Source organism: Mirounga angustirostris, unplaced genomic scaffold, assembly GCF_029215605.1.
Source record: "Mirounga angustirostris isolate CCGP_5_RB_7025 unplaced genomic scaffold, mMirAng1.0.hap1 SCAF_5, whole genome shotgun sequence".
NCBI classification, from domain to species: domain Eukaryota; kingdom Metazoa; phylum Chordata; class Mammalia; order Carnivora; family Phocidae; genus Mirounga; species Mirounga angustirostris.
The window spans coordinates 99355660-99381348 of NW_026991713.1; the positions used below are offsets into that span (position 1 = coordinate 99355660).

At 46.6% G+C, this 25689-nt stretch overlaps 1 protein-coding gene across 1 annotated transcript in view; it reads right to left on the reverse strand.

The window, feature by feature from the left end:
• PRMT8 (protein arginine methyltransferase 8) overlaps window positions 1-25689 on the reverse strand; it is a 114080-nt gene that overhangs the window by 2229 nt on the left and 86162 nt on the right. Inside the window, exons 6-9 of the mRNA XM_064591685.1 lie at window positions 21697-21839; window positions 21005-21092; window positions 13532-13647; window positions 7742-7892 (exon numbers count right to left, since the gene is read on the reverse strand). Coding sequence (XP_064447755.1) covers window positions 7742-7892; window positions 13532-13647; window positions 21005-21092; window positions 21697-21839 — 498 coding nt within the window. The remainder of the gene's footprint in view (window positions 1-7741; window positions 7893-13531; window positions 13648-21004; window positions 21093-21696; window positions 21840-25689) is intronic.

Genomic DNA, 25689 nt, shown 5'->3' on the forward strand with positions numbered 1-25689 from the left:
AGAGCTAAACTAGTGTCCCACTGACACCCCCATCCTACACATAGCTTTCCTTGCCACTTCTCTGCCCTAGAACCAAACCTAGTACCCTTGGCCCAAGCCTGCTGTGGGGTTTCAGCGGTGTCCTCCTAACTGGATCAAAAAGAAATGAGGGATGGGGTGCCTGGGTGGCTCAGTCGGTTAAGTGTCCAGCTATTGATTTTGGCTCAGATTATGATCTCGGGGTCCTGAGATTGAGCCCCACATCAGGCTCCGTGCTCTGCAGGGAGTCTGCGTGAGATTCTCTCCCTCCTTCTCCCTCTGCCCCTCCCCCCTCAAATAAATAAATAAATCTTTAAAAAAAGAAATGGGGCATAATTCTCATCCCGCAGACCCACCACTGGTCTACAGCGCACTCCTGCAGGATCCAGAGCTGCACTGATGCTGGCGTCTCCCCTGTATTTGCCATTAAATCCCAACCAGCCTCTCTCGACACACTGCACGCTCAAAAGCCAAAGGAGGGGTCCTGCTTATGGGCCATCTTCCTCAGCACCAGCTATCTTTGGCATACTCTTCCCTCCCTGTCCAGCAAGCTCTCCCTTCCTCATCCGTCAAGGTCACTTCCTCTGGGAAGCCTTGCCTGACGGCCCACCCTGGGCTTATGCTACCACAATGTCTATCACACTATGGCATAAAGGCCTTCATCTTTTTTCAGCTGTTTGTTCCTCCATAGGATTGCAACTTCCATGAGGACAGGTGCCCTGCCAGGCTTATTGACTGTGACGTCCTTGGTGCCTACCACCACACTTGCTAGATCTGTAAGAGCTGAATAAATGAGCTATGGCAAAAACCCAAAGAGCAGACACTTCGTTATGCTTCAGGGTACCCACAGATGTTCAATTACAGTGGAGGCTTTGAAAACTGTAGGTAGTAGAAGAAGCCATTATAGTAAGTTCCTCTTGGCCCTTTAGGATCTTACCTTCCACCACCTGGATGTAGGACTCCTTAATACTGATTTTCTCTTTGCTTAGGACCAGAGCTAAAGATGAGAAGACTTGGGAGAATATAAGAAGTGCCTTTCAAATACTTCAAAAGCTGTCATATGGAAAGACTTACATGTGGCGTTATATATGGCGTTGGAAACAGAACAAAGGCTAGTCACTGGGAATTACTAGAAGGCAGATTTTTAATTCATCAGGAAAAATCAGGGCTGTTCTGCAATCGTCTGAGCTACCTGAGATCCAGCTTTGAGGTGTTCCTACAACAACCACTAACGGGATTTATCATGCGCTGAGCCAGACCAGGTAACCCCTAAGATCTTACAAACCCCAAGACCTATTTAAATGGTAGTGAAGGGTCTGTCTTTCTTCGCCCTTTGCAATGAACTGGCTTGATCAAAGGTCAGTGGTTTGGTTAAAGACTCGTGTAGCCTTCAATGTGTGCATTTAGGAGATCAACACAAACTCAAAGTTATGGTGGGGGAAAAGCAGCCTGAGCACTTGGAAAAGATCAAAGGAGGGTCATGAATGTGCAGTCTGTGCCTCTCAGATCCTAGATTCCCAAACACATCCAGCCTTCATGGCCTCTAAGGCATACTGCTGTCTACGGACGAAGTCCACCTGTCCCAGCACCTTCCCCGCCAACTATATCTAAATAAATTGTCAAAAGATAGTCTCTGGTGTGTGCAGAGAATGGCAGCGTATGACTGAAAGCACTCTCGCCCCCACTTCCTCCTACACCAGTCAGACAGGTGTCTCTCTCTCCTGTTCTTAAAGACCTTCAGGCAAGGAGATTCAAGCAGCTTCCTTCTGTCACCTAATCAGATGCCTTAAGAGAGTCCCAGAGATTTTGCTGGCTCAGGGTTGGCAGCCATCAAGCCTAGGTGTGTCTGATGGTTGTCCAAAATATATGCCAGCCTTGTGTTGGAGGAAAGTGATTTTTTTCCCCTTGCCATCAACATCAAAAGTTTGAGAACCTCCCCAAACATTTCATTTCTGTGATGGGTCCATTAGCTGTGGACTAATTATCTAAACCAGCTTTCACAATACTAATACTCTGTCGGGGTGTCCAGGAGAAACTGATTAAAATTCAGATGTCTCGACTCTACTCCTGGAGACTTGAATTCAGTCATTCTGGGGGACGTGAAGGGGGCATACTTGCCAAGACTTAAAAATCTCCCCCCAGATGTTGTAGACATACAGCATGGCTGAAATCACTGTGCAAACCCACTCTTTTGCATCTAATAACATCTCCAGATGGGCAAGAGTGGAAAGGACATTAAATAGGCAACAACAGGCCCAGTTTCCTGCTTCCACATTGCCATGTGTTTGCACTATGACCCTGGGGCTCATTTGCTATATCTGCAGAATGTGGGGCGTGATATTGATCTTCCCGGGTACTTGGAGGATTAGATGGGATGACAAGGGGGAAAGGGTATACTAAGGGTGACCAAATCTCCTGCTGTGCCCAAGACAACTCCAGGTTACTTGTCTTTGTGGCATAACTATGAATAGCTCTCCCTTTCACTATCAGAAGTGTCCTTAATTGAAAGATAAATTATATAGTCACCCTATGACAGACACATTAGGCCAATGTGAGGGTATCACTAAGCCATTATAATATAATTCCCATATAATCACTATGGGAAGTGGTATATATAATTTTATTTATCCATAATCTATGGTTCTGACCTGCAAAGATGTGCTGCCTCACTCTAACAGTGTAGAATGTCCTGGGGAAGCATCTAGAAAGGTGCTAGGTTGCAAGGGTGAGTACACAACACAGGGCTGTGGATGACATCTAGAGTTCTCATCAGGGAATAAGTCTTTCCCTCCCTTCCCTGCCCCAACTATAACCTTCAAGATCATGTATGTGACTTTCAGCTTTCCCTGTTATGAAGATATCTTTATGCTCTTAATATCCTGACCCCATACGCCAACCTCTCCTTTTCTCCCTCCCTTTCCCAGTCTCTCTGGGCTCTGGATTATGGACAGCTTTTGTTCTATATTTTAAGTGAGTGTGACCAGTACTGCCCCCAGCATGCATTCCTCCATTCAACAGACATCAATTCAGGATGCCTATCATGTGCCAGTTACGGTTCTAAATTTGGGAAACAGCTACCTGTACAGCCTTGCCTCCCTTCACATCCTGCAGCCTCAGCAAGAAGACACTCAGATCGCTGGGTCATCCTCCTGACCAAGGACAGGGGTGCAGAGCTCAGGGGGCTGTGGGAACGAATGGCAAGGGCCCCTCACAAGATTTTCCCTGGTGCTTTCAGAAAGGGAGTGGAATCCTGCTCCCTGTTTCACTTCCCAGTGTCTAAGTGGCTGGTGGCTTTTCCTGAAATTTAGTACTTTTTCTGGCTATCAATTTGCAATTATATTCCCCCGGGGGATCAGAAGCTTTTTAGAGAATGAAAGATTATGCACCAAGAAGTTTCTTTGACCTGCTACAATGACTCATTGTCACGGGATGGCAAAGCGGGAAGGGGCTGCTAGGCATCTCGGTTCAACCACATCATCTCACAAATAACAAGCCAGAGTCCCAGAAAGTAAACTACTCAAAGCCCATCTCCTATGTATGGCCACCCTACCTGGCTGACTCCTGGAAAAACGAAGACTCCAACCCAGGCCTGCTTCTACTCAAGCAACTGCCCCTCCACGCACTCCAGTTTGCCCCAAGGGTCTCAGTTCCCATTTTCTGCCCCCACCCACTGAGGATGTGGCCAAGGTGTGGGGCAGCCATGCCCGCTGGCTGGCACAGCCTGGAACCCTGGGCTCCTGTGCTCATTTTCAACAGCTTCTGCCTGGAGCTGCAGAGAGGAGACTCGAGAGCCATTAACAGGGACTGTCTTCAAGCTGCATGCTATGTGATGTGCTTTCGAGTGGGCCCCCCAGAGCTAGCTGTGGCTGGGCTGAGACAGAAAGCTTGGCAGACAATCGATGGGAAGGGGCCACATACAGCAGGCTACACTCTGCATGAAGTTCGAAAATAGCTGAGACCAAACAATACAGTGTTCTGACATACACATAGATGTGATCAAACTTTTTTAAAATAGCAAGGGGATAAAGAACACAAAATCATTTGGAATAATGTTCATCTAGAGGCAATATGGGGGTGTGTGATGAGATGGGGTGGAGCATCTGTTTAATTATGTGATGAGCTCACAGGGATTAATTATGTGACTGTGAATTAATTTACTTATTAATTATAAATAGTATCATTATAGCCACTAATGTATTTCTGGTTAACACTCATATTCTAATTAGTAATAGTTTATTTCTTGATATTAAATAATGCATTTACATTCTAATAACAATAATACATTTCTTTCCAGTTACTATTGCGTTCTAGTTAATAATACTTTATTTACATTACTGAGTTAGTGGTGAGTTCACAGGTGTTCATTATATTAATAAATAAACAAGCAGAAAGTGAACCGTGCCTGACCCAATGATGTCATGAACCAGGAATTAGGATTAATCTAATTCTGTGCATCTGAAGTCCTTAAAAACAAAAAGTAAATACTCTTTTCTAGGCGGTCAGAGTACAGAGGGTCTGAAAAGACCACTGCCAAACCCACGCTACCTGGTAGCAAAACCCCCAGTGGACATTGCACAGGTGGCTGAAGAATCAGCTAAACAAATTATTTCCCCTGATCTCTAAACATATGGCGATGCTGCATCAAGAGGGACCTACGTCAGACAGAAGACATAGGCTTTGATGAGAAAAGAGGGCATATCGTAGTAGGGAGATGGAATTATCTTTCCAGAAAGGCATCAACGGGAGCCAAATTCACAAGCATCTTGTTCAAGCCGTCCTGCACAGGGGCAGTGGTTCTCAGACTGATTTGTGTATCACAATCACCTGGAGGGCCACACCCCCGAGTTTCTGATTCAGAAGGTCGGGGGTAAGTCTTGAGGATTTGCATTTCTAGCAAGTTCCCACGTGATGCTGAAGCTGCTGGCCACAGACCACACTTTGAGAAGGGAAACGAAAGACTGCAAGACCTCTGGGTGACCTTTGAGACCTGAGTTTCCGGGGTTCTGTGCAAAGAGGAGGCAACATAACACCATAGTTGCAAAAAGACAGACGAGTGAGCTCGGACCTTGATCTAGACCCACGGTGTTTGAGCCTATGAAACACAGTCCTTGTCATTTCTCTCATAGGGACTTGTGAGGAACTACAGTGGGGCTGTGACCACAGAATAGGAAGAAACTGCACCAGTGGGTTGGAGACTTGAATGCTGAGAGCAAACCCTCACCATCCCTCAAGCAGGCTCCTGCTCAGCCCTCCCACAGCTGCCTTACCCCCTACTGTGAGGCTGAGTCTCACCCATCCTTCAAGGTCCAGGTAAAACCTCCCTTCCCCCTCCAGGCTATTCCTGACCATCAGGAAGACAATCTCACCTGCTGCCCCACTAAGGAAGGTAGTAGCTGGAAATGACCCCAGTTGGGGGGGGGGGGTCTCTGGTTTTCCCCAAGACAAGGGGCACCAGCACTGGCCTGGATGATGGAGACCAGAAGATTGTGGTCTTGGTGGTCAGGAGACACCAGTTCTGGAAAAAGCCCTCTGGGAGGGGTTGGATAAATCTCTTGCCCCCTCTGTCCACAGGTAAAAGAGGATCATTGTCACCAAGGCTCAGGAAGTGAATGATCATATCCTCAGATTCTGGTAGAATACATTGACCCCTGCCACATGCACGCTCACTCGCCCCCGATGACGTGCTCCCACTTCCCAGGAGGACTTCACAGGCATGATCAATATGAACATGTTCCCAAGGGCAGGACTTGGATCTTGATATACTCCCTGGACGGAGATTTGTTTAGAACCTACTGCGAGCCAAGCCTACTGTAGACACCAGCAGGGCAGAGATTCATGAGATGTGACCCCAGCCCATGGGGAGACTGGGAATTGCATAAAAAGAGTGAAAATACTGAATAAACAATGGTACATTTGGCACTGGAATCCTGTGTAGTTGTTTCAAAAAAAAAAAAAAATACACTAGCTACATCTGTGAGTCTGTGGAAGGCTCTCCAAGGTATATTGTTAAATAAAGACAAGGTGTCAGAGGGCAGCGTGTTTAGTATGAGCTATCCGGTGTTTTAAAAAAGGTGTAGTTTGGATGTGGTACTGTGGTTACATAAGATGCCATCAATGGGCGAGCTAGGTAAAGGGTTCACAGAGCTCTATGTTCTATTTTTGCAACTTTATATGAGAAGTATTTCAAATAAAAAGCGATGTGCTTCTGTACCATTGAAATGTTTGGGAAGGATACAAAAGAAATCATTAACATATGTCTCTGAGGCACAAGGCTGGGATGCAATAGAAAGAGGACTTCTTCCTTGACTTTTTATACCCCTTTTTTTTTTACATCACCATGACTGACTGACTAACATAAGCACAGGATATTAGGGAGGATGCCTAACCTTGACCAGGAGTGAAGGAGGGCATCAACTAATAACTGAGGTGAGAGATGAGGCCTGTGCTGGAGTTGGCCAGGTGAGGGGCGGGGATGGGGGAGGTGTTTGGGGCTGAATTGTGTCCCCCGCAATTCATGGAGGGAGGGTCTGGAGCTGAGGCCCTAAGCCCCTGTCCCTCGGCATATGACTGTATTTGGAGATAGGACCTTTAAAGAGGCCTTTAAAATAACGCCTTTGGGTAGGCCCTAATCCAGTGTGGCTGGTGTCCTTCTAGAAAGAGGAGATTAGGGCACACACAGAGATACCAGGAGCACACACACACAGAGGAAAGTCCATGTGAGGACCCAGAGCACAGGAGGCCACCTGCAAACCAAGGAGAGAGCCTCAGGAGAAACCAAACCTGCCGACACCTTGATCTTCCAGAACTATGAAAAATAAATTTCTGTAGTTTAAGCCACCGGCCTGTAGTACTTTGTTATAGCAGCCCTAGCAGACAAATATGGGAGGAAGGAGATGACAAGAGTCTCTGACAAAAGACCCTCCTGTCCCCATGGTGCACCTGGATGAACAAGGGGTTGGCGTGTGCAGAGACAAAGGCCTAGAGACTTAAGAAGCCTTGCTAAGTTCGGGGACTGCAAGGTGTTCAGTGTGACTAGGCTGTGTGTGCAGTGAAGGGACAAGGGAAGAGGGCAAAGCAAAGGAGGGGCAGTGAGAAGCGAGGTGACAGAAGTGGGCTAGGGCCGGGTCATGGAACCCCCATTTACCAGGCTAAGAAATTTGGGGTCATCTGCTGCAGGAAATGAGACACCTCTGAAGCCAGGCAGGGAGGGAGTTTTGTTGTGCTTCTAGAACAGGTGGGCTTTGGGGAACAGTGTCAGGAACTTAATGAAGGAAGGATTGGGGTGGAAGCAACAAAGAAAGGAAGGAGACAGAGAGACATAGGCTGCAGCCTACTGAGAGACCCGTTGAATCCTGTGGTAGGGCAAGGCAGTAAAGACAGGGAAACCTTACTCTATATCCTTACCGCTCGCATGGAATATGCTCAGTAAATGTTCAAAGAACAAATGTGCCTTTCAAATGGGGCTGCCCCCCTCTGCCTCTCCCTGCCCAACACACACTCTCAGCTCTGGTCTTACCATACCCATTTTCATCTACCTTCTCCTTTGGCAGCCAAAAGCGTGCTGGAGAAGGCTTATAAGATGCCAAGCAAGGGCCCCTGCCTGGCTCATGCCCCAGGTCCTGCCCCCAAGAAGAGGCCAACCCCGGTCACTTCTGCAAAGCCTCAACATGGAGGGTCTCAACATGGAGGGAGGGTCTGGAGTGAGTGCCCACCAAAGGCTCACCTGTGGAAAACCCCATTTTCTTGTGGCACTTGGTAAATTCAATATTAAAATAGGTGACCAGGGCGTGGATGTAGTCATTTCTCTGTATCTGCAGGCAGAAGGCAGATGTGAACGACAGCTCTTCCGTCTTCACCGTATAAATGTCCACTTCCTGTGGCCCAGAAGAAAGAGAATGCCAACACTTAGCGCCTCCACCAGGTCTGGGTCCTGGTCAGCAGCTTCCTTCCCGTGGAAGACCACCAACAGTAGACTCTCTGGGGGTGTCATTACTCTTGGGGTGGCTCCCCAGCCTGCCCACCGCCCTCCCAGGGACCTCCTCCATCCTTTCTAGGGTGGGGTAAGCTCAGGCAATGGTGCAAACACATGTGAATCAGAATGTGTGGGGAACAGAATTAGGAAGGTCAATCATCTGGGGATGGGGGCTTATGGGGGAGGGGGAGGAGAGGGGAGAGGAGGATTAATGAGACAGAGCTTTCCTGAATCTAACGGAGCAGCCTCAAAGCAGTCCCCCTCAGCATTGCTCCCTTCATCTAGTGGTTCTCAAAGTGTAGTCCCAAATGATGGGCATTAGCATCACCTGGGTGCAAATTCTGAGTGGGTGGGGTAGGGACGGCATCTCAGACCTATGGAATCAAAACAGCAATCTGTGCTTTATCAAGCCCTCCCCTTGATTTGGGCGAACCAGATTAGTCATTTCCCAATTTTTTGATATTCAAGTTTCCAGCAATAGGAGGCACTAAGTATTATCTCAGGAGTGAGGACCTGAGCCCACCCACAGTCACAGACTGGACCAAGGGAAGTTCTGCTGACCATCTACACCAAGCCTGGATGAAAGAAAGAAAAGGCGGGGGAGAGAGACAGAGGAAGGAAGGAAGGAAGGAAGGAAGGAAGGAAGGAAGGAAGGAAGGCAGGCAGGCAGGCGGGGGAAGGCGGGAGGGAGGGAAGGAAAGAAAGAAAGGAAGGAACGAAGGAAGGAAGGAAAGAAGGAAGAAAGGGAGAGGGAAAGGGGAGGGAGAGGAAGGAAAAAAAAGAGAAAGGAAGAAAGAAAAAAGGGGAGAAATAAGAGGTAAGAATTTTTCAGTTCTGGCTGGGGAACGGAGAACACAAAGAACTAATAATTCTAACAATTTCAGTTGGGAAGTGGCTGAAAATCAATGTTGTGTGGGGAGCAAGTATAATGAAAGACAGTTTGCGATGTGCAACATGTTCTTTTCTGTGTGGAGGATGCTGACCTACTGTTTGCTGGCCCCAATGAGACAGGGCAAACCTTCCAAGAGCCCTAGAGGCATCAAGACAGTTTTCAGTGAGGTTTAAGGAAGCTTCCCATTGTTGGGGTTGTGTAGCAAGGACCTCTGTCTGAAGACTCTGTAAGAGCCAGACAGATACCCGTGTGCCTGGACTGGTTCCAAGGGGCTCTCCTGAGACCCGGATGATGGAAGATATTGGAGAAAATTAGGAGAGGGGTCTGAGGGTGGGGAAACAAGAGCAGGGAAGACACAGAATAATGTAACAGAAATGGCTTTTATCTCTACATATTTCTAGAATAAATAAAGGAAAAGCAGACGCAAAGCATCCCGGGGCCTTGAAAGAGAAGTCCTATTTCCAGGGGGTGGACAGAGGAAGAGGTTTGGTCAAGGAGGCAAGTCAGATCAGAGCCCTATTGTGGTCTGTGGTGTATAGCCCTTGTATCCCCTGGGGGAAGCTGAAGCTCTGACCTATTAGTTGGGAAGAGGGTGGGATTGTAGATTTAGGGGAATGGGGAGCCCCTTGGTGATGTCACCTCAATGCAAGTTTTGTTGTGCTTCTAGAACCAAGGATGAGGAACAAGAATCAGTAGAATGGGAAGCCATGGGTCAGGCATGCAGAATTTGACGGGATTAGAAAGCCATCAATGCAAGAGCCCTTTTGGTAGCATCCCTAGGAAGTCGTCATCGGGTGCTTGCTAGGACACCTTCGTGGGTGATGTATTCAGTACCTGTCAGGCAGCTGATTCCATTTCCTGACATCTCCAATGGACGGGTCCCTCTTCAAAACGAGTGAGGAGAGTACACACCCGTCTCTGTAACTTCCACCCATGGTATAAGCCAAATGCCTATTCCCGCTCACATGGGCCCCCTAAACCTTTTCTTCTCCAACATAAACTGTGTCTGGTTTTTCATTCACTTCTCATGAGTCATGATTTCTTACTCTGTCACCCTCCTTGTTTGGGACCTACTTCTAGCAGCCTCTGGTCTCAAAGAGCACACTGCTGGCTCAGACGCACTCGGCTGGCCAAGCCCTCTCCCTCCACCACATCCTGCTTGTGCTCCTTTTTCCTTTTGTCCTGGAAACTGAGTGTAGGATCCTCCATTATATGTCATCCTGCTAAGTTTGATCCATGGCTCCTTTTTAAAGCCAGCGCCTGTCAGCCTACATGACATTCGTTAGCCCTCCGGCCACATGCTGCCCAAGGTTCCTTCCAGCTCCACAACTCAGAGCAAGATGTGGTTAACTGTATTTTTGTTAATGGCATCAGCACAGTCCACCAGGCTCACGGTGCCTACACTTCTGACTACCATTTGCTTCTTAGCCAGGGCCAGACGGCCAGGCTCCAGACTCTTTCCAAGGTCCTTGTTATCTTTTTCTCTCGGTCCCTCTGCCTCCAGCCTCACCTGGTCTTTCCACCTACTTCTGGCTATCTCAGCAGCCTGGCCCCCTCGTTGGACAGGATCTCAGCACAGAGGCTGCCCATTATGGGTCTGTGTACCCTCGCTGTGCAACCTAGCACCTGCCAGCCCTCAGTCTTCTCCTTACTGGCCTCCACACTCGACAATGTTCCTGCCCCCAGCCCCAGGCCTCTTCTCCAAACCAAGCCACTAATCCCTCAGATCCATTCAGACTGTACTGCTCTCTGAATCCGAAACCTTCCATGACTCTGTATCGCTTACCTAAAGAGAGTGGCCCTCTTGGCCTGAACACAGACAGGAGCTCCAAAGGTAGGCTCCGGGACACATCTGGACATGGCTGCTTTCTCCAGTCACCCGCCTCACTTCTTCACGACATTCAGGGCGCGCATGTGCACACACACACACACTCCATCCCTCCTCCATAGGGTCCTGCTCTCAGATGTACATCAACCACTCTCAGCTATCGACTCCCCTGTTAGCTGATAGTGTTCACTAAGTCCTACAGATATTTGCATCTTAACAGGGGCCTCTGAAGGAACAAAAGTTTTCGAGACAGAAGTGATGAAGCTATACATTAAAATGGTGACAATGGAGGGGCTCCCGGCTGGCTCAGTCCATAGAGCATGTGACTCTTGATCTTGGGGTTGTGAGTTGGGCATAGAGCTCACTAAAATAAAATAAAATAAAGCAAAATAAAATAAAATAAAATAAAACAAAATGCTGACAATAGAGGCAGTTGGTCTTTTGGAATGAGGGCTGGGCCATCTGTGAAGGTGGCCAGCTATGACTAGGCTTTGGAGACTCAGAGGCCCTCAGGGCTCAGGTCCACCCTCCTGTCAGACCCAAAGGCTACAGAGCCAAACCCGTTACCTGGCTCCCTAGAGCCCTGAGCCCTGTGGTGGAAGGTTTCTGTATTCCTTCTGCAGCAGCATCTCTGACACCACAGGGGGTCCCCCTGACTAGGCCTCGGGGAACCCCCATTAAGCGGAGGGCTCTGGAGGCCTCAATACTCAGAAGAACCCCCAGTCTCTGTTATCCCCAGCACCAAATAACGTTACAAATGGATGTCTCAGAGCAGAAGACTGGTCAAAACAGAGTCTTAATTATAATAAAATGTCACACTCTGCAACGTTAATAGCGATGAAAGTAGCAATTAAGTGTGTGAAGAAGGGCAGGTGTTTTCCCAGCAGGCTTGGCAAAATGTTGCTTAGCACACTGGCGAGCAAGCTGATGGAGGGGCTCTCCTGGTTGCAGAAGCATGCACAGACAGCCCTTACCCTTCTCGGGGAAGAGAGGAAGAAGGGTTGCGGGCACAGGGAGGGGGCAGGACTTCAGCCCCAAGGAGTTTACAGGAGTGTGTGACGCGTGCCCTTCTGCACCCCATTCCCTGAGTTCGGTTGCTTTGCCCCTGGCTGCACTCAGGTATAACCAACGGGAAGACCCTTGCTGGGAGTGGGGGGAAGAAGGCGGGAGGCCAGGGTGGCCTGGGGGCGGGGGTGGGATGCGGGGAGGAGAAGCAGGCCAGTCCACCACGTGACCTGCAGTAGACCTATGGAAGCACAGTGGCCACACCTACCGTCAAAGGCGGAAAAGGTGGAAATTGACCTGGGGCCCCAGCACATTGAAGGAGTTGTACCTTCAAGCCAAGGCCATGACACACAGGTGCCTAACGGTTCCATATAGCTGCCACATGTCATTTAGGCAAATTCAGTTGCACCAGTTTGGGAGTATACTTTCCTGCTTTTGTTTGGGGCAGGGAGAGGCTTCAGGGACCGAGGGGCTGATAGGAAAAAACTAAAAGGACACGTTTGTTTGCAGTTGAGCCTGCCTGGACTTGGGATGGGCCGAGTTAAGAAGTAGTGAGAACCCCATCAACAGAGAGCCCAAGACTTAGATTTCCAGCCACATCTCTTAGGCGGGATGTTACAAGGAAGCAGCAGCTGATGAGACTCATCTGTGTATTTGCCCTCGGAGGTCCCTTCTAAATGCTACAATGACACTATGGACCAAGAGTTGTGTTTCTTCTTAGGAAGACTGTGCCCAGGGACAAGGGACAGTTGTTAACCTAGCAAAGCCGTGGTATATATCAGAACTTCAGAAACCTCTCCTCATCCCCAGTGGCCCTGGACTCTTCCCCTTTATCCCCTGAAAATGCTGCCCGTCTCCAGCCCAATACTCCTGGCAAAGAAGTGACACATATAGGACCAGAGCCGGCAAGTATGTTTTAGTAAGATGAGGGCTACGTGGGCCAATGAATACTTACAGAATGAACCCAGATTTTTAAATTAAAAAGTTAGCTTCAACCATATGAAAGTGATGTCTTTCTAGATTTAAAAAAACCAAATATCAGTAGTTTATATGGTTCAACATAATATATTAGTGTCTGTAAATGCAAATTCTCAGGAAAGGGCTGGAAAGATCAATCCAACATGTGAACAGTATTACCTCCAGGAAAAGTGTGGGGTTGAAAGGGAGGGGAGGTCAAGGGGAGCTTTTGTTTTCACTCTCTCAAATTTGCTACGTTTGAATATTTAATAATAAGAATACACTAAGGATCGGTGTGCCGAGGATGCTGACCAGCTGTTCTTCATTTGCACTGAAGAAAGTCTTGTCAGGAAAGCTGTTAGAGCATATGTACAAACAAGACCACTCAGGAAGGGGGTTGAGTAGCTCTGTCTGGCCAGGTCAGATGTGTGCTTGGAGGTGGGAGTATAAATGCCGATTACACAGCAGATTGAGGTATTGGATTGCTTCCCTAAGAGGGCCATCCACCTCGGAATGGAGGAGCTTCCTCAAACCTGAGCATACCCTCCTGCCTCTCTGCTGATGCCCCCTCCCCCATACCCTTCCCTTTGCACCACCGAGGGATGTGAACTGACTCCCTCCCCTCAGCTGTGCCACTGTGGAGTCCAGGGGCTCTCTCTGTGACTCTGCTTAGTATGAGCATCTTCTTTTGACTGGCGGTCACCTTAGGTTGCCAAAGGCTCTGGCCAAGGTGGCCTGCTTTGCCAGGCCAGGGCTGTGCAGGAGCTGAATATTGCTTTTACTCCAGGCCCACAGGTTTCCAGGGTGGCACAGCTGGGTTGCCAGCATGCTTGGGCCCCAGCAGAATGAGTCTGCAGACCTTTATTAAACAGGCATTGGTCACCACTTGCTTTGGGTCCACGATGTCCACCAGGGGCTCCTTCATGGCAACATCCCGGATACAGGTCATATCAAAGCCATAGACATTCTCCCACCCTGTGAAAACAGAGCGAGACATGAGGGCCAGCAGCAGGACCCGCGGAAGTCTTCCCAGCCCTCCTGAGGACTAGAGCACAGCATGCCCAAGAGGGGGAGGGGCATCCCATGTTCCCCTGCAATCAGAATAGAAGAATCACTCATCTGGGTGAAGAGCTTTGCAGAACATACAGATTGCACTTGATGGTAGGAAAACTAAAGCTCAGAGAGGCTGAAAAACTTCTCTAAGGTCACACGCCAGAATGCCACAGGGTCAAGACTAGAATCCAGATTGCCTGACTCTTCCTGTATCCACTTTCCTGTCCCTCTATCTGAGCCAGCAGAGTCTCCTACAAACTCTTATCTGGCACCCACATTTCTATCTTGATGCCTTTGCTCAAGCTGTCCTACACACTTAGAAGACCCACCTCTCTCCTGTCCCCACCCACTGAATCTTTAACAAAGCAGGGAGAAACATGGGCTCTTAAAATTATATAGACTAGTTTGAATCCCAGCACCACCACTTACTGGCCAGGCCCTTGTGCTAATTCCCTAACATCTCTGAACCTCCGTTTTTTCAACTGCAAAACGAGGGGGGAGGGTGGGTCTGTGAGAGTCTTGGCCTTTCTCACATGCCATGATGCACTCACTAAGAATCCATCCCATAAGAAATACCCCCAGGTGGTGCACAACCATCCCAGTGGTGCTCATTGGCTCCTTGTGGCTGCTCATAAGATGCTTTGAGAGGGAGAAAGATGTAGGGTGCAAGGCTGGTGAGTAAATGAATGTACATCTGATGGCCCAAGACCATCCTTATATGGCGGCAATCATTGCTACCATTGACTGACCACCTAGCTGAAGCCAGACTCTTCATTTAATCTATCCAGCAACCTCCAGGGGATATGTCTATTGACAGTCAAGGAAACAGGCTGGGAGAAGTTGGCATGTGGCCCACACACAATATATGGGCCAAGATCACACATCAAGGAGATGGTGGAACTAGGGCTCACTCCAGCTTGTCCCCTGACTCTTCAGCTGCACTGACCCAGCTGTGACAGCAACCAGGAATGCAATTTCCTCCCCCATACTGTAGAGGGTGTGGCCTAAGCAGAAGCTTTAGTCACTGAGCAGCTGAATCTCATTTGTCTGTTTATGCAGATGGGTCTAGAAATGCATCGAAGGAGAGATGCTTTTCTCTAGAATCTTATGGGATTAAATTTCCTTTTAAACTGTGCATCAAACAAATGGTAGTTTCGGGAACTATGTTTCCGTATGTTTAGTAGAGGGGGTGTGTGAAGAGGGAGGTGGGAACAGTCAGTGAAAGCCGCGTGTTTCTTTGACTCCTTTCTAAGGCACACAAAGACCTTCCTCAGGGAGAAGAGGCAGAGAAAATAATCATCTCCCAGAGGGTGAGCACTTGTGAAATTCTGGCTTGAGGATAAGATGCCAGTCATATCCATTAAATCACATGAGGTTGGTGCCAAGTTCCTAGTTGAAGCCTACGTTTGGAGAAGTAAGCTGCTTGGTTGGCAATGGGACGTGCTTCAGAGGAGTTGCCCTTCTAGAGTCTGGAAGCCCCCAGATAAAACATATACACTAAACAAAGTGCCTTCATTTTAAATCTTTCCTAAAGACACCTGCTGCCATGTTCCTGCTCTCCCATTCCCCACCCTGCCTTAAGTTGAGGTTAAGGGCAAGTGTCGGGCAAAAACCCAAGAGTCCATGTGCATGATGGTTAAAGGCCTGGGCTTTGGAGTTCAACTCTGGGTTCTGCCATTTATTTGCTGTGTAATATTAGCAAAAATTTAGCTCTCGAAGAGTTGGTTTCTTCTTTAAAAGAGAGATGATGGTGATAACCACAGCTACTCTGTTGGGTTGTCATGAGGATTAAATGTAGAGTGTGTAAGGGGATGCCTGGCACACAGAGCTGCTGGTACATAGTGATTGTTATCATGATGTGGTTTGAGCTCTGGCTTCGTCACCATCTGAGCTGCGTGATCTTGGACATATCAATCCTCTTCTCTGGGCTTGTTTGTAAAGTGAGGAGTTTGGTTCAGTGGTTCTGTGCTCCAGAATCATCTGGGATGCTTTTAAAAATACAAATTCCTGGGCCCAAACCAGATCTGCTGAATCGGAATCTCCAGATTTGGGATCTGGGAAACTGGAATTTTACAAATCTATGTAGGTAGGGGCGCCTGGGTGACTCAGTCAGTTAAGAGTCTGACTCTTGATTTTGGCTCAAGTCATGATCTCAGGGTCGTCTGAGCAGGGAGTCTGCTTGAGATTCTCTCTCTCCTTCTCCCTCTGCCCCTCCCCCCACCACATGCACATGCTCTTTCTCACTCTCTCTCTCTCTCAAAAAAAAAAAATTCCTTTACAGTCAAGAAATGGTGAGTTGAATGTCTCTTGCTTTTGTGAAACCTTTTCTAACCATTCCCAACTATGAGACTACTTCTATATCCTCAACACCTATAGCCCAGTATCTAGTGCAATACAAGCGCACAGATAATGCTTTTTTAATTGGAACTCATTCCCAAATATTTAATGTTCTACACTGCCTTGCAATGCCCAGTATTTTAGTTACCTTTTCAGAGGTTAATTCATGTTTTTCTCCCCAGCTAGACTACCTTACCTTCAGTTATTCAGGAGAAAGTTCACCCAGGACAATAAATTTGTTTTCTCTTCTTTCTGCTAACCATTTATCTCCCACTAGCTCCTTTAGCAGAAGTGGAGCAGGGATGGGAGACAACACTAATCAAACAGATTAATTTTTCGTTGCAACTCTGTCTTGTTTATTGACTAAGTGAATGTGGGGTGAGGGCTATTGCTACCAGGAAATATTGTTATTAATTTTCTTATTTAAATTTAAACAATAACATCAGATGGACCTGTGAACTTTTGTTTATGGATTAAAAAACAAATTCTCAGAAAGGACAGCACTGAGGCACGATGAATGTAACTAAAGCAACAGCCAAACCCCAACCTATCATTATGACAGACTAGATTGACTCAAATCCCCACTTTAAAAGCCTGGCAGAGGAAAAGGCATACTCTTTTCTGGGCATAAATATTGTGCATCTGTCCCTATTGTTCTCTTACTGATATTGCCCAGCATTAAGAAAAATTACAAGATGAATGAAAAAGGAAAAAAAAATGACCATCATCAGAAGAAAATATAGTCAATAGAAACAGACTTAGAGACAGCCCAGATGTTGGAATTATCCAATAGAGACTTTAAAGTACCTATAATAAGAAGTTAAAGAATCCAATGGAAAAACATGCATGAACAGATCAGGAATTTCACTGGTGAGATGGAAACTATAAAAATGAGCCAATGGAAATGTTAGAAATGAAAATCACAATATTAGGGGTGAAGAATTCTTTCAATGTGCTTATTAAAAGAATGCATACATCAGAGGAAGTAATGAATAACTTCAAGATAGGTCAATAAAAATTATCCAAACTTAAATACAGAGAGAGAAAAAATATAGCACCCAAGATCCATAGGACAATATAAAACAGTATCTAACATGTGTAATTGGAGTCCCTGAAGGAGAAGAGAAAGAGAATCAGGCAGGAAAAAATATTTGCAGAGATAATGGCTCGAAATTTTCCTGAATCAATGAAATCATCAACCCATAGATCCAAGAATGCTGTAGAACCCCAAGCAGGATAAATAGAAAGGAAAACACTTGTAGACACATCCGAGTCAACCTGATGAGTATCAAAATAAAGAGAAAATCTCAAAAGCAGTTGCAGAAAAAGAAATGTGAAGTACTGGAGAACCAACTTTATGTTTCATTGAAGAGAGCTGAAGCTACATCCTCCTTCCCCACCCTGGCCCCACAGTTTCAGTTTCTCCGCTAGGGCGGATGGGACTGCCTCCGAATGTGTTAGAGGGAAACAGAGCAAGTGCCACCAGGCGCTACTTACAGTTTCACCTCTAGACAGAAGGGAAGGTGTTCACAATAGTTTCATACATTCTAGTCTCTCAGGCACAGAGGCAACTTCTTGTATAAAATAGGACAGAGGGGCACCTGGGTGGCTCAGTCGGTTAAGCGTCTGCCTTTGGCTCAGGTCATGATCCCAGTGTCCTGGCATCGAGCCCTGCATCGGGCTCCCTGCTCCGAGGGAAGCCTGCTTCTCCCTCTCCCACTGCCTCTCCCCCCAGCTTATGCTCTCTCTCTCGTTCACTCTCTCTCTCTCTCAAATAAATAAATACAATCTTTTTTAAAAAATAAAATAAAATAGGAAAGAGCCGGAGAACAGAGCTCTGGATGTTGAGGGTGGGGGTGAAGGTGGGAAAGAACCACATGGAGAGCAACTGAGCACTCCAAGAGGTCCTGCCTTTACAACCTCCCTCGGGCTGCAGGCACCACTGACGCTACGGAAGGCCTTCCTTCTTATCTTCTCATGAGCTGGGAAGCTGGTGCCCATATCTCTGACTCCCAGCAGGTTGGAGATTAATGTATTGGGTCATATTCGTGTATTGGATAAGAAATCAAATAGAACACCTACCACGTTTCCTTCCAGTTTTAAGATTCTATAAATCTCCTCCATAGTAGAAATTTTAAAAAATGATCGCTCCTCTCTCTCGTGGTTACACACTACACTTTGCACATTCCTCTACTGCTTATTTTTACTCCTTCATTTGTTTCTTCATGCATTCACTCAACACAATATGTATCGTGAGACTGGTTCATGCCAATCATTTGCCTCTCTTCTTCTGTGTTCTCTAGTAGCTGGTGAGCAAAATAAAGGCAATTTCTGTGTTTCACTTATTCTTGTGTTTCTATGTTGCATGTGACTGAGAAAGGAAAGGAGAGGGGAGAGGAGGAGGGAAGGGGAGAGAGAGGGAGGGGGAAAGGGCGGGGAGGGAAGGGGAAGGTGGTGGAAAGGAGGAGAGGGGCAGGGAGGAAGCGGTTTTGTAACAATTTACTTTGTGAAAGGGTCTGGGCTTGTCTCATTCTCCTGCCCCACTTTAAGATTTTTCTTTTTTAACCGGTTCTTGAACCAACTGAAATTTGCTTACAATTGTTCCCTTAGCAACCAGCAACCTTTATGCTTTACTTTTGATTTAGAACTCAAGAGTATCCAAAATCTCTGTTTATCTGAAACAGATTTCTAAATGGGCTTGCTTCCTTTACTAAAAACAAAAACAGATCATTAAAAAATTTTTAAATGGAAAACTTCACAGTTTTTTAAATAAATTTTAAATGTATGTTTGATTTTTATTTTTTGGGTCTGGGGTTTTTGGTGTTTGTTGGATAGAAGACTCCAGAGCAAACATTTCACAAGAAAAGAGGATTTAAATTTTTTAGAAGCTGATTTAAATTTTTTTTCTTCCCCAGAACCTATGAAAATTGCAGTGGTCAGCATAAGATTAAGTCACACCATCTCCAATCCTGCACCAGCACCTGAGGAACAGCAACTGCCCTCTTGCGCCTTCCAGGGTCCATGCAGTCCAGTCCAGCTCCAGCTGGCTCACTACAATGTGCATCTGCCACAGGTTCCCAAACACAATCCAGGGAAAGGAGGAAGGTAAGGAATGTTGGCTTTTAAACCATGAGGAAGTCCCTTAAAGAGCGGTGCCCAGGGTCAGGGCTCGGTAAATATTTATGCATAAGAATGAAGAATGCACCTGAAGGTTCTCCTCAAAACACGATTCGGTATAGTTACACCGCAAGAACTCCAAAAGCAGTATTATAATGCAGCTCCAGGGCAAAATATGTCCTATTTATACATGCATTTGATCAATGTTCACTGTTGGGTTGTTTCTGCAATCTACCGTGAGAGCACATCTGTCCTAGATTCTGAGCCACTGGAGGCCAACAAGCTTGGCAGTCAGGCTCGCTTACCAGAGCTGCAAACAGAAAGGGGCTTAGTGACGTGTTCAGTGCCTAGGTCCAGTCTGGTGCCATGTGCCTCCAAGAACTGTCACATCCTTTCCTATACATCATCTCACTTAATCCTCATGGCTAGTGTGTGGGATTGGTGATATTATCTGTGAGGCCAAAGGGGTTGGGTAAATTGCTCCGTCATCCAGGTAGGATTTGAACCCAGAGCTGGCAGACTTTGAAACATGATCATCCAACGTAGGCTACTCTCCCTCTCATTGCTCATCAAATGTTAGAAATGTCACCAGATTGGCTGGAGGCAGAGGGCACAGAGCTTCGAATAACTGTCCGGCTTCTGCCATCTCCTGAATCTGACTCTGAACTTTGTGCTTTGATGTTTTATTTCCAGGAGGGTGTGAACACACACACAAATGTACACATTCCATAGTGCAGTCCAGTGTCATTAATGGCACTAGAAAAATTAGATGGCAATCATGTGAATCCACGGAGCAACAATTTGTCGAACTATCAAGTCTCAGCCTCTCAGGGTGCTGATCCTTTGCTCAGTCTGTGCATGCCTCCATAGTAATCTTGCCAAGGAGGGCTTGACCACTGCAGGGGCAGGAACCCCAAGTCTGCTGACTCCATCGCACTGCGTAGAGTTCCTGTGTCATGCTTTGGGTTGGATTGTGTGTGTGCTTGCCTGTGTGAGGGGCTCTTTGCTCCTTTGTCGTGTTTTCTTCTGGCTGAGGAGACATGGCTGTTTCTAAGTGATGGGAACACATTTGAAATAAGCTTGAGGACTAGCTTGTGTCACTGAGGAATGCTACCCTCTAAATTAAAAAGAACAAAGCATCCTTTTCGGACCAGATATGACATTGGAGAGGGTTTTTGTTTGTTTGGCTTTTTTTCCCTAAAAGAACAAATTTTCAACTGATAAAGCAGTATGAATGTAGGTTTGGATATGAGTCCCTGACACACGCATGTACACAACTGCACATATATGGCATGCAAAGTCTCCATCTCTCCCCACCCCCACTGCCATCCATTCCCCCAAAAGAACCGCAAAGAAGAATATATATTTTACTTAATGTGAAGAAGAGTCACTATCATTTTCATAAATTCAAGTAGCATGAAGGCAGGCTTCAGAATGGTCGAGCTGGCTAGCGATCTGCCATTTTTGACCCCTGTAGTGGACTTTTGGGATAACCGAAACTCCTCAGGCTCCCAGCCCCCTGGCCTGATGTTCTCTACAAAAATCAGTTTCTGTTGCTTCAGCTCATTTTTCATTCACATTGCTTTCATTCTCTCACCCCAGGATATGTCTCTTAAATCAACTGCTTTGCTTATTTTCTCTCTGCAGACCTCCTACCCTTGGGACCAAGGGAAAACGCCTAGAGAGAAGAATCCAGAATAAGTCACAGGTAAACTCCTCCATAGGCATATCAGCTGTATTCATGAGGCTGGTTGCTTATCTCAGAGCCACTGTAGTACCTCCCACCCCAACTGTGAGAAAGACAAAAACTTAAAAGGCGACTTACAGTGGATTTTGAAGTCCTTGTACTGTCTGTCTTCAATTGCTACCACGTACAAAGCTGCCCGGTCTGGAAACATAAGCCCTCCAGGTTTCTGTTGATGAATTGTGGGGAAATGGGTCTCGTAATCTATTCACCTGACAAAGACATCACATTTTGAACTGCACATAGAGTCACCAGACAGGCACCCCCTTGCCAGCATTTCTCATTCAGCAGACTGTCACCTTGGCCAGGGTTAGGGTTAGGATGACAATGCCCAATTTTTATTTGGGAATGGGGAGAACTTGAGGGACCTAAGTGGAGACCATAGAACAAATGAACTGGGGCAAAGGTAAGTTCAATGGGGAACAGCCTGGACAAGCCAGAGTCAGAAGCATGCTCAGCTCTCTGGCAGCCAAACAAGTCCTAAGTACCTGTTGACCAGAAGAGATTTTTGTCTTGACAACAGAGAATGGGTGTTGATTACAACCAAAGAGGACAAGGTGAGCCCTACAGAACAATGAGGCAGACATGTTGGACCTGGGTACCATCGTTCTGTCCCCTGAAGCAGATCTGGTTTAAGGAGAGGGGTCTGGAGGAGGTGACCTTCTAGCCCAAGCCCTCTCTGGAGTCCTCATATTCTTCCTAGACTGTCGACCAGGGGTAGAGCAGCAGGACAGCCAGCAGACCAACAAGGGGACGGCATGCAGGACACTTACCAGCCACTTGTCCCTGGCAAAGATCACCGTGTTGAGCATTGACTCATAGAACAGACAGTAGCCCATCCACTCGCTGATGATGATGTCTACCTTCTCCACAGGCAGCTCCACCTCTTCTACTTTACCCTTAAATATGGTGATGACTGGAAAATAGGAACCCCACGGCCACACTTTGCAGGGACCCTAGCCTGGAACCATGAGCACCCCACATCAGGGCCAGACCTGCAGGTTTTAGCCCTGTTCTGATTCTGCTTTTAGGATGTGACGTACCTCATCCTTCACCAAGCTAGTTATGCAAAGAGAACTGCGAACGACTTGCATGTTTTCTCCCCAAAATGTACAGGGCAGTGACTATGTCCTGGCCCCTGTGCCGAGCCTGTGATACGCACCATATCATGTGATCTTCCCAGCAACTCCATGAAGTAAGCACGTTACTATTATTCTCATTTTTGAAGTGAGGCTTAGAGAGGTTGAATGGTGGGTGTGGAAGTACAGGCCAGTCTAATATGCTATGACTCTAACACTCTGATCACAGTCCCCATCCCATTTTAAGCCACCATGATGGTCCAGATCCAAAGGGCAAAGATGTTCACATCCAGGGCTCATCCCCCAGTGGGTTCGTGAGGAAGGCAACTTGGTGTCTTGACAAGAGCATGGACTCTATAATCAGGGGTTTAAGTCCTGATCTTCTCATTATTAACTATATGATTTTGCACAAGTTATTTGACTGAACTCCGATTCCCCAGAAAACAATCAAGGAAAGTAATATCTACTTAGCGGGCAGTTGAACTGATACGATGAAATAACAAATGTTAAGTGCCAGGCTTATAGCCAGGGCTCAAGAGAAGGTACACATCATCTGAAATTTCCCCCCTTGCTGATGGAAAGGTGAGGGGGATAAGGATGGAACCACTCTCCTGCTCTTAGTGACCTCTACTCATGAGTCACTTCCTAGACCTTCCTATCCCTCCGTGGCAGGAGAAACTTCTTAGTTGAGTTTTTGATCATTTGACATAGTCATACACATAATCTTGGAGTCTCTTTTTTGCATTGGTTGCTCTAAAGATCATAGCAAACACTATCTTAGATGCTGCTATGAAATTGACAGGGTGATGTATTGGTTGGCTGATTCCATCTGAACATTTCCTCTGAAAGGATACACAGATTCATGCTCTGAAATTCTCTTTCTGCACCTTCTGAAAAATCACACCATGCCTGAGCTTTGCTGGGAAAATTGAACAAGAGCTTGTATTCAGGAGTGAAAAAAAACAAAAAAACAAAAACCTGTACACAAAGAGAACACATCTGTCCTGAATCTGAGCTTCATGAAAATGAATTTGGATTAGAGGCTCCTGGATGACAAAGGGCACACAGGTCACCGGTTTTGTTTCATGTCCTCACATTGGATAATGCAGCTGATGAAGTGCCCATTAGCAGCCTCTAATGATTTGCTCTCTAGTACCTGGTGTTTAATCAAGTCTTAACCAGATAAGGCCTCCTCCATGATCAGTCAGACACTTTGCAGACGCACGTTGGTCCTGATCGCTCTAGAGGGAGGCCCAGGCTTGTGTGGCCTTCCTGGCTACTACGCATGAGCCCTGCCCCTAAGTGGTAAGAACAAGGAAGGCCTAGTCATCTCCAAAAGGTTTGGAAGGGGTGGGAGGAGTAGGTGTCAAAGTTCTGCTTCTCTGGGGGGCTCCACAACCCGAGAGCAGGAACGCAAACAAGAGGAGAGCCCAGGATGAACCAAGAGAATTCACAGGGAACAAAGTAAGGGATTTTTGAAAATGCAAAGAGAGTGCCTAACTTATTTCTCATTCTGAAAAAGAGTTGACAGATACAGGCCCGACCCACCTGTCTCATTATTTGAGTGCAAAGCTTGGTTTGTCTTACTTTTGCAAATCTTTGTTGTTGAAGAGTAATTGACGTATATTCATTTCATGTGCACAACACAGTGATTTGACATTGTATATGTACATTGTGAACTGATCACCACGATAAATCTAGTTACCGTCCGTCACCAGACAAAGTTGATACAAATTATTGACTATATTCCTCATGCGGCACATTACATCCCCATGACTTATTTATTTTAGAACTGGAAGTTTGTACCTCTTAATCCCCTTCACCCATTCCCCACCATCCCCTACCCCACCTCTAGCTGCCAGCAATCTGTCCTCTGTGTCTATGAGTTTGGGTTTGGTTTGGTTTGGTTTTGTAGACTCCACTTCTTGGTGAAACCATGCAATATTTATCTTTCTCTGTCTGACTTCTTTCACTTATTGTGATGCCCTCAAGGTGGCCTCCCTTTCTTCTCTCTTTGCACATTTCTTGAAGGCTCTTCCCTAATGTTTGCATGTGTCTATGGGGCTATAAGTCTGCTCCATCTCCTACATTAGATCATGCCCTCCATGTGGCTCGGGAAGATGCCTTCTCCTGCCCATGGTGCCCCACGGCCTCCACTCTGGGTGCCTAGTACACGGCTCACTGGGGATGGTTACATGAACAGGACTCCAATAGGACTACAAGAAGCAGAGATGGACAAGAACTTATAGTCTAGTCTGACAGATGGGTATTTACAGAACATTCCTGGGGTGTCCCCAGCGTGAGTGAATGCTGTCCCTGTTCTCGGCAGTAGCACTCTATCCATTCGTTGCTAAATCCTGATCACTATGGCTACAACAGATGATAGGTAGGTAGATAGATAGATGAGAGACAGACAGAGAGAGAGAGATACACACGGTAGGTCATAGAAAGGTAGAAGGTATCAATTAACCCTGTTTTAAAAAATCAACAGTCTGTGCCTCTGTTTACTTAACATCACCATTCTGCATCCAAACATTTTTTGGAGCAGATGTAGCCCCTGCTTGGCTTGGTGAGTAGATGGGCCCTCTGTGAAAGGAAAAAGGCAGGCCTCCTCTCAGTCCAGTGGTGGACTGGATTTCAGACCCCCTTCATCCCCTTGCTCAGGTGTTTCTATACAGTGCTCGATTTCCACAACCTTCTGCCGGTGTCCTAGGGGAAGACAACTTCTGTTCTTCTTCCAGCTGACAACAAATCTTGATCAAACATTTCATCCCCTTTGGGGACTCAATTTCTTTATTGTGGGGGAAAAAAGAAGGGGGATTGAACCTAAGAATCCCTAAGATGCTCTGCAGTGCCAAAATGCTTCGATTCTTCAGATATATATTGAGCATGTAAAAGGCATTCTGCAAAGTTTACTGGTAGTAGCTGACACCAATAAAGAAACAGTGCCTACAATTTCCAGTTTGACTAATTTGCACCAATTCCTTGAGGCTAATTTAAAAGAAAAAAAAAAGAGGCTATGTTGTTTCTATGGACCCAAATATAATTGCCCAGCTGAATCATCAAGGATATTCTTCCTGTTTTCTACAGTCACACCAGCAACCATTTAAATTCCCAGATTCAATTTCCCAGTCTGCAAAATGCTACCTCTTGCGGTGGGCTTTACGGCAACCAATGGGGTGGGGAGGGCTATTGGCCAGTGCAATGCAGTGGGCTGGTTCCAAGGACTGTGTGGGCATCTGAACCTTCTCCACATCAAGCTTTTTCAAGGGGCATCTTAGCCACTGATACTCAGGTTCTGAGCAGCTATGAGCTGCAGAACCCCACTCCCAATCTGGACCCCACATCACTAACCCTGTGTCAGCTCAAGGTTGCACTGAGGTCCCTCTTTGGAGCTATGTTTTTACTCCCTAGAGATGATGGAAAGTTTGTTCCAACAACAGGCCCAGGGCTCATAAATTTTGGAATGATTAATCATAACTAAGTGCACAACAAGGAGCAATGCACTCTGAACTCTAAATTGGGAGATTCTTCCCCTGTAATTTCAAGTTTGCAAATTAGACATCCAGATTTTTTTTTCTTTTTTTGGATTTGTTTTCTTTTTATCTTGAGTGTTTATTACAGAAAGCTAGCCAAACTGACTCACAGTTATTCGTTTGACTTAAAAAAAACAAATTGGGACAGCCT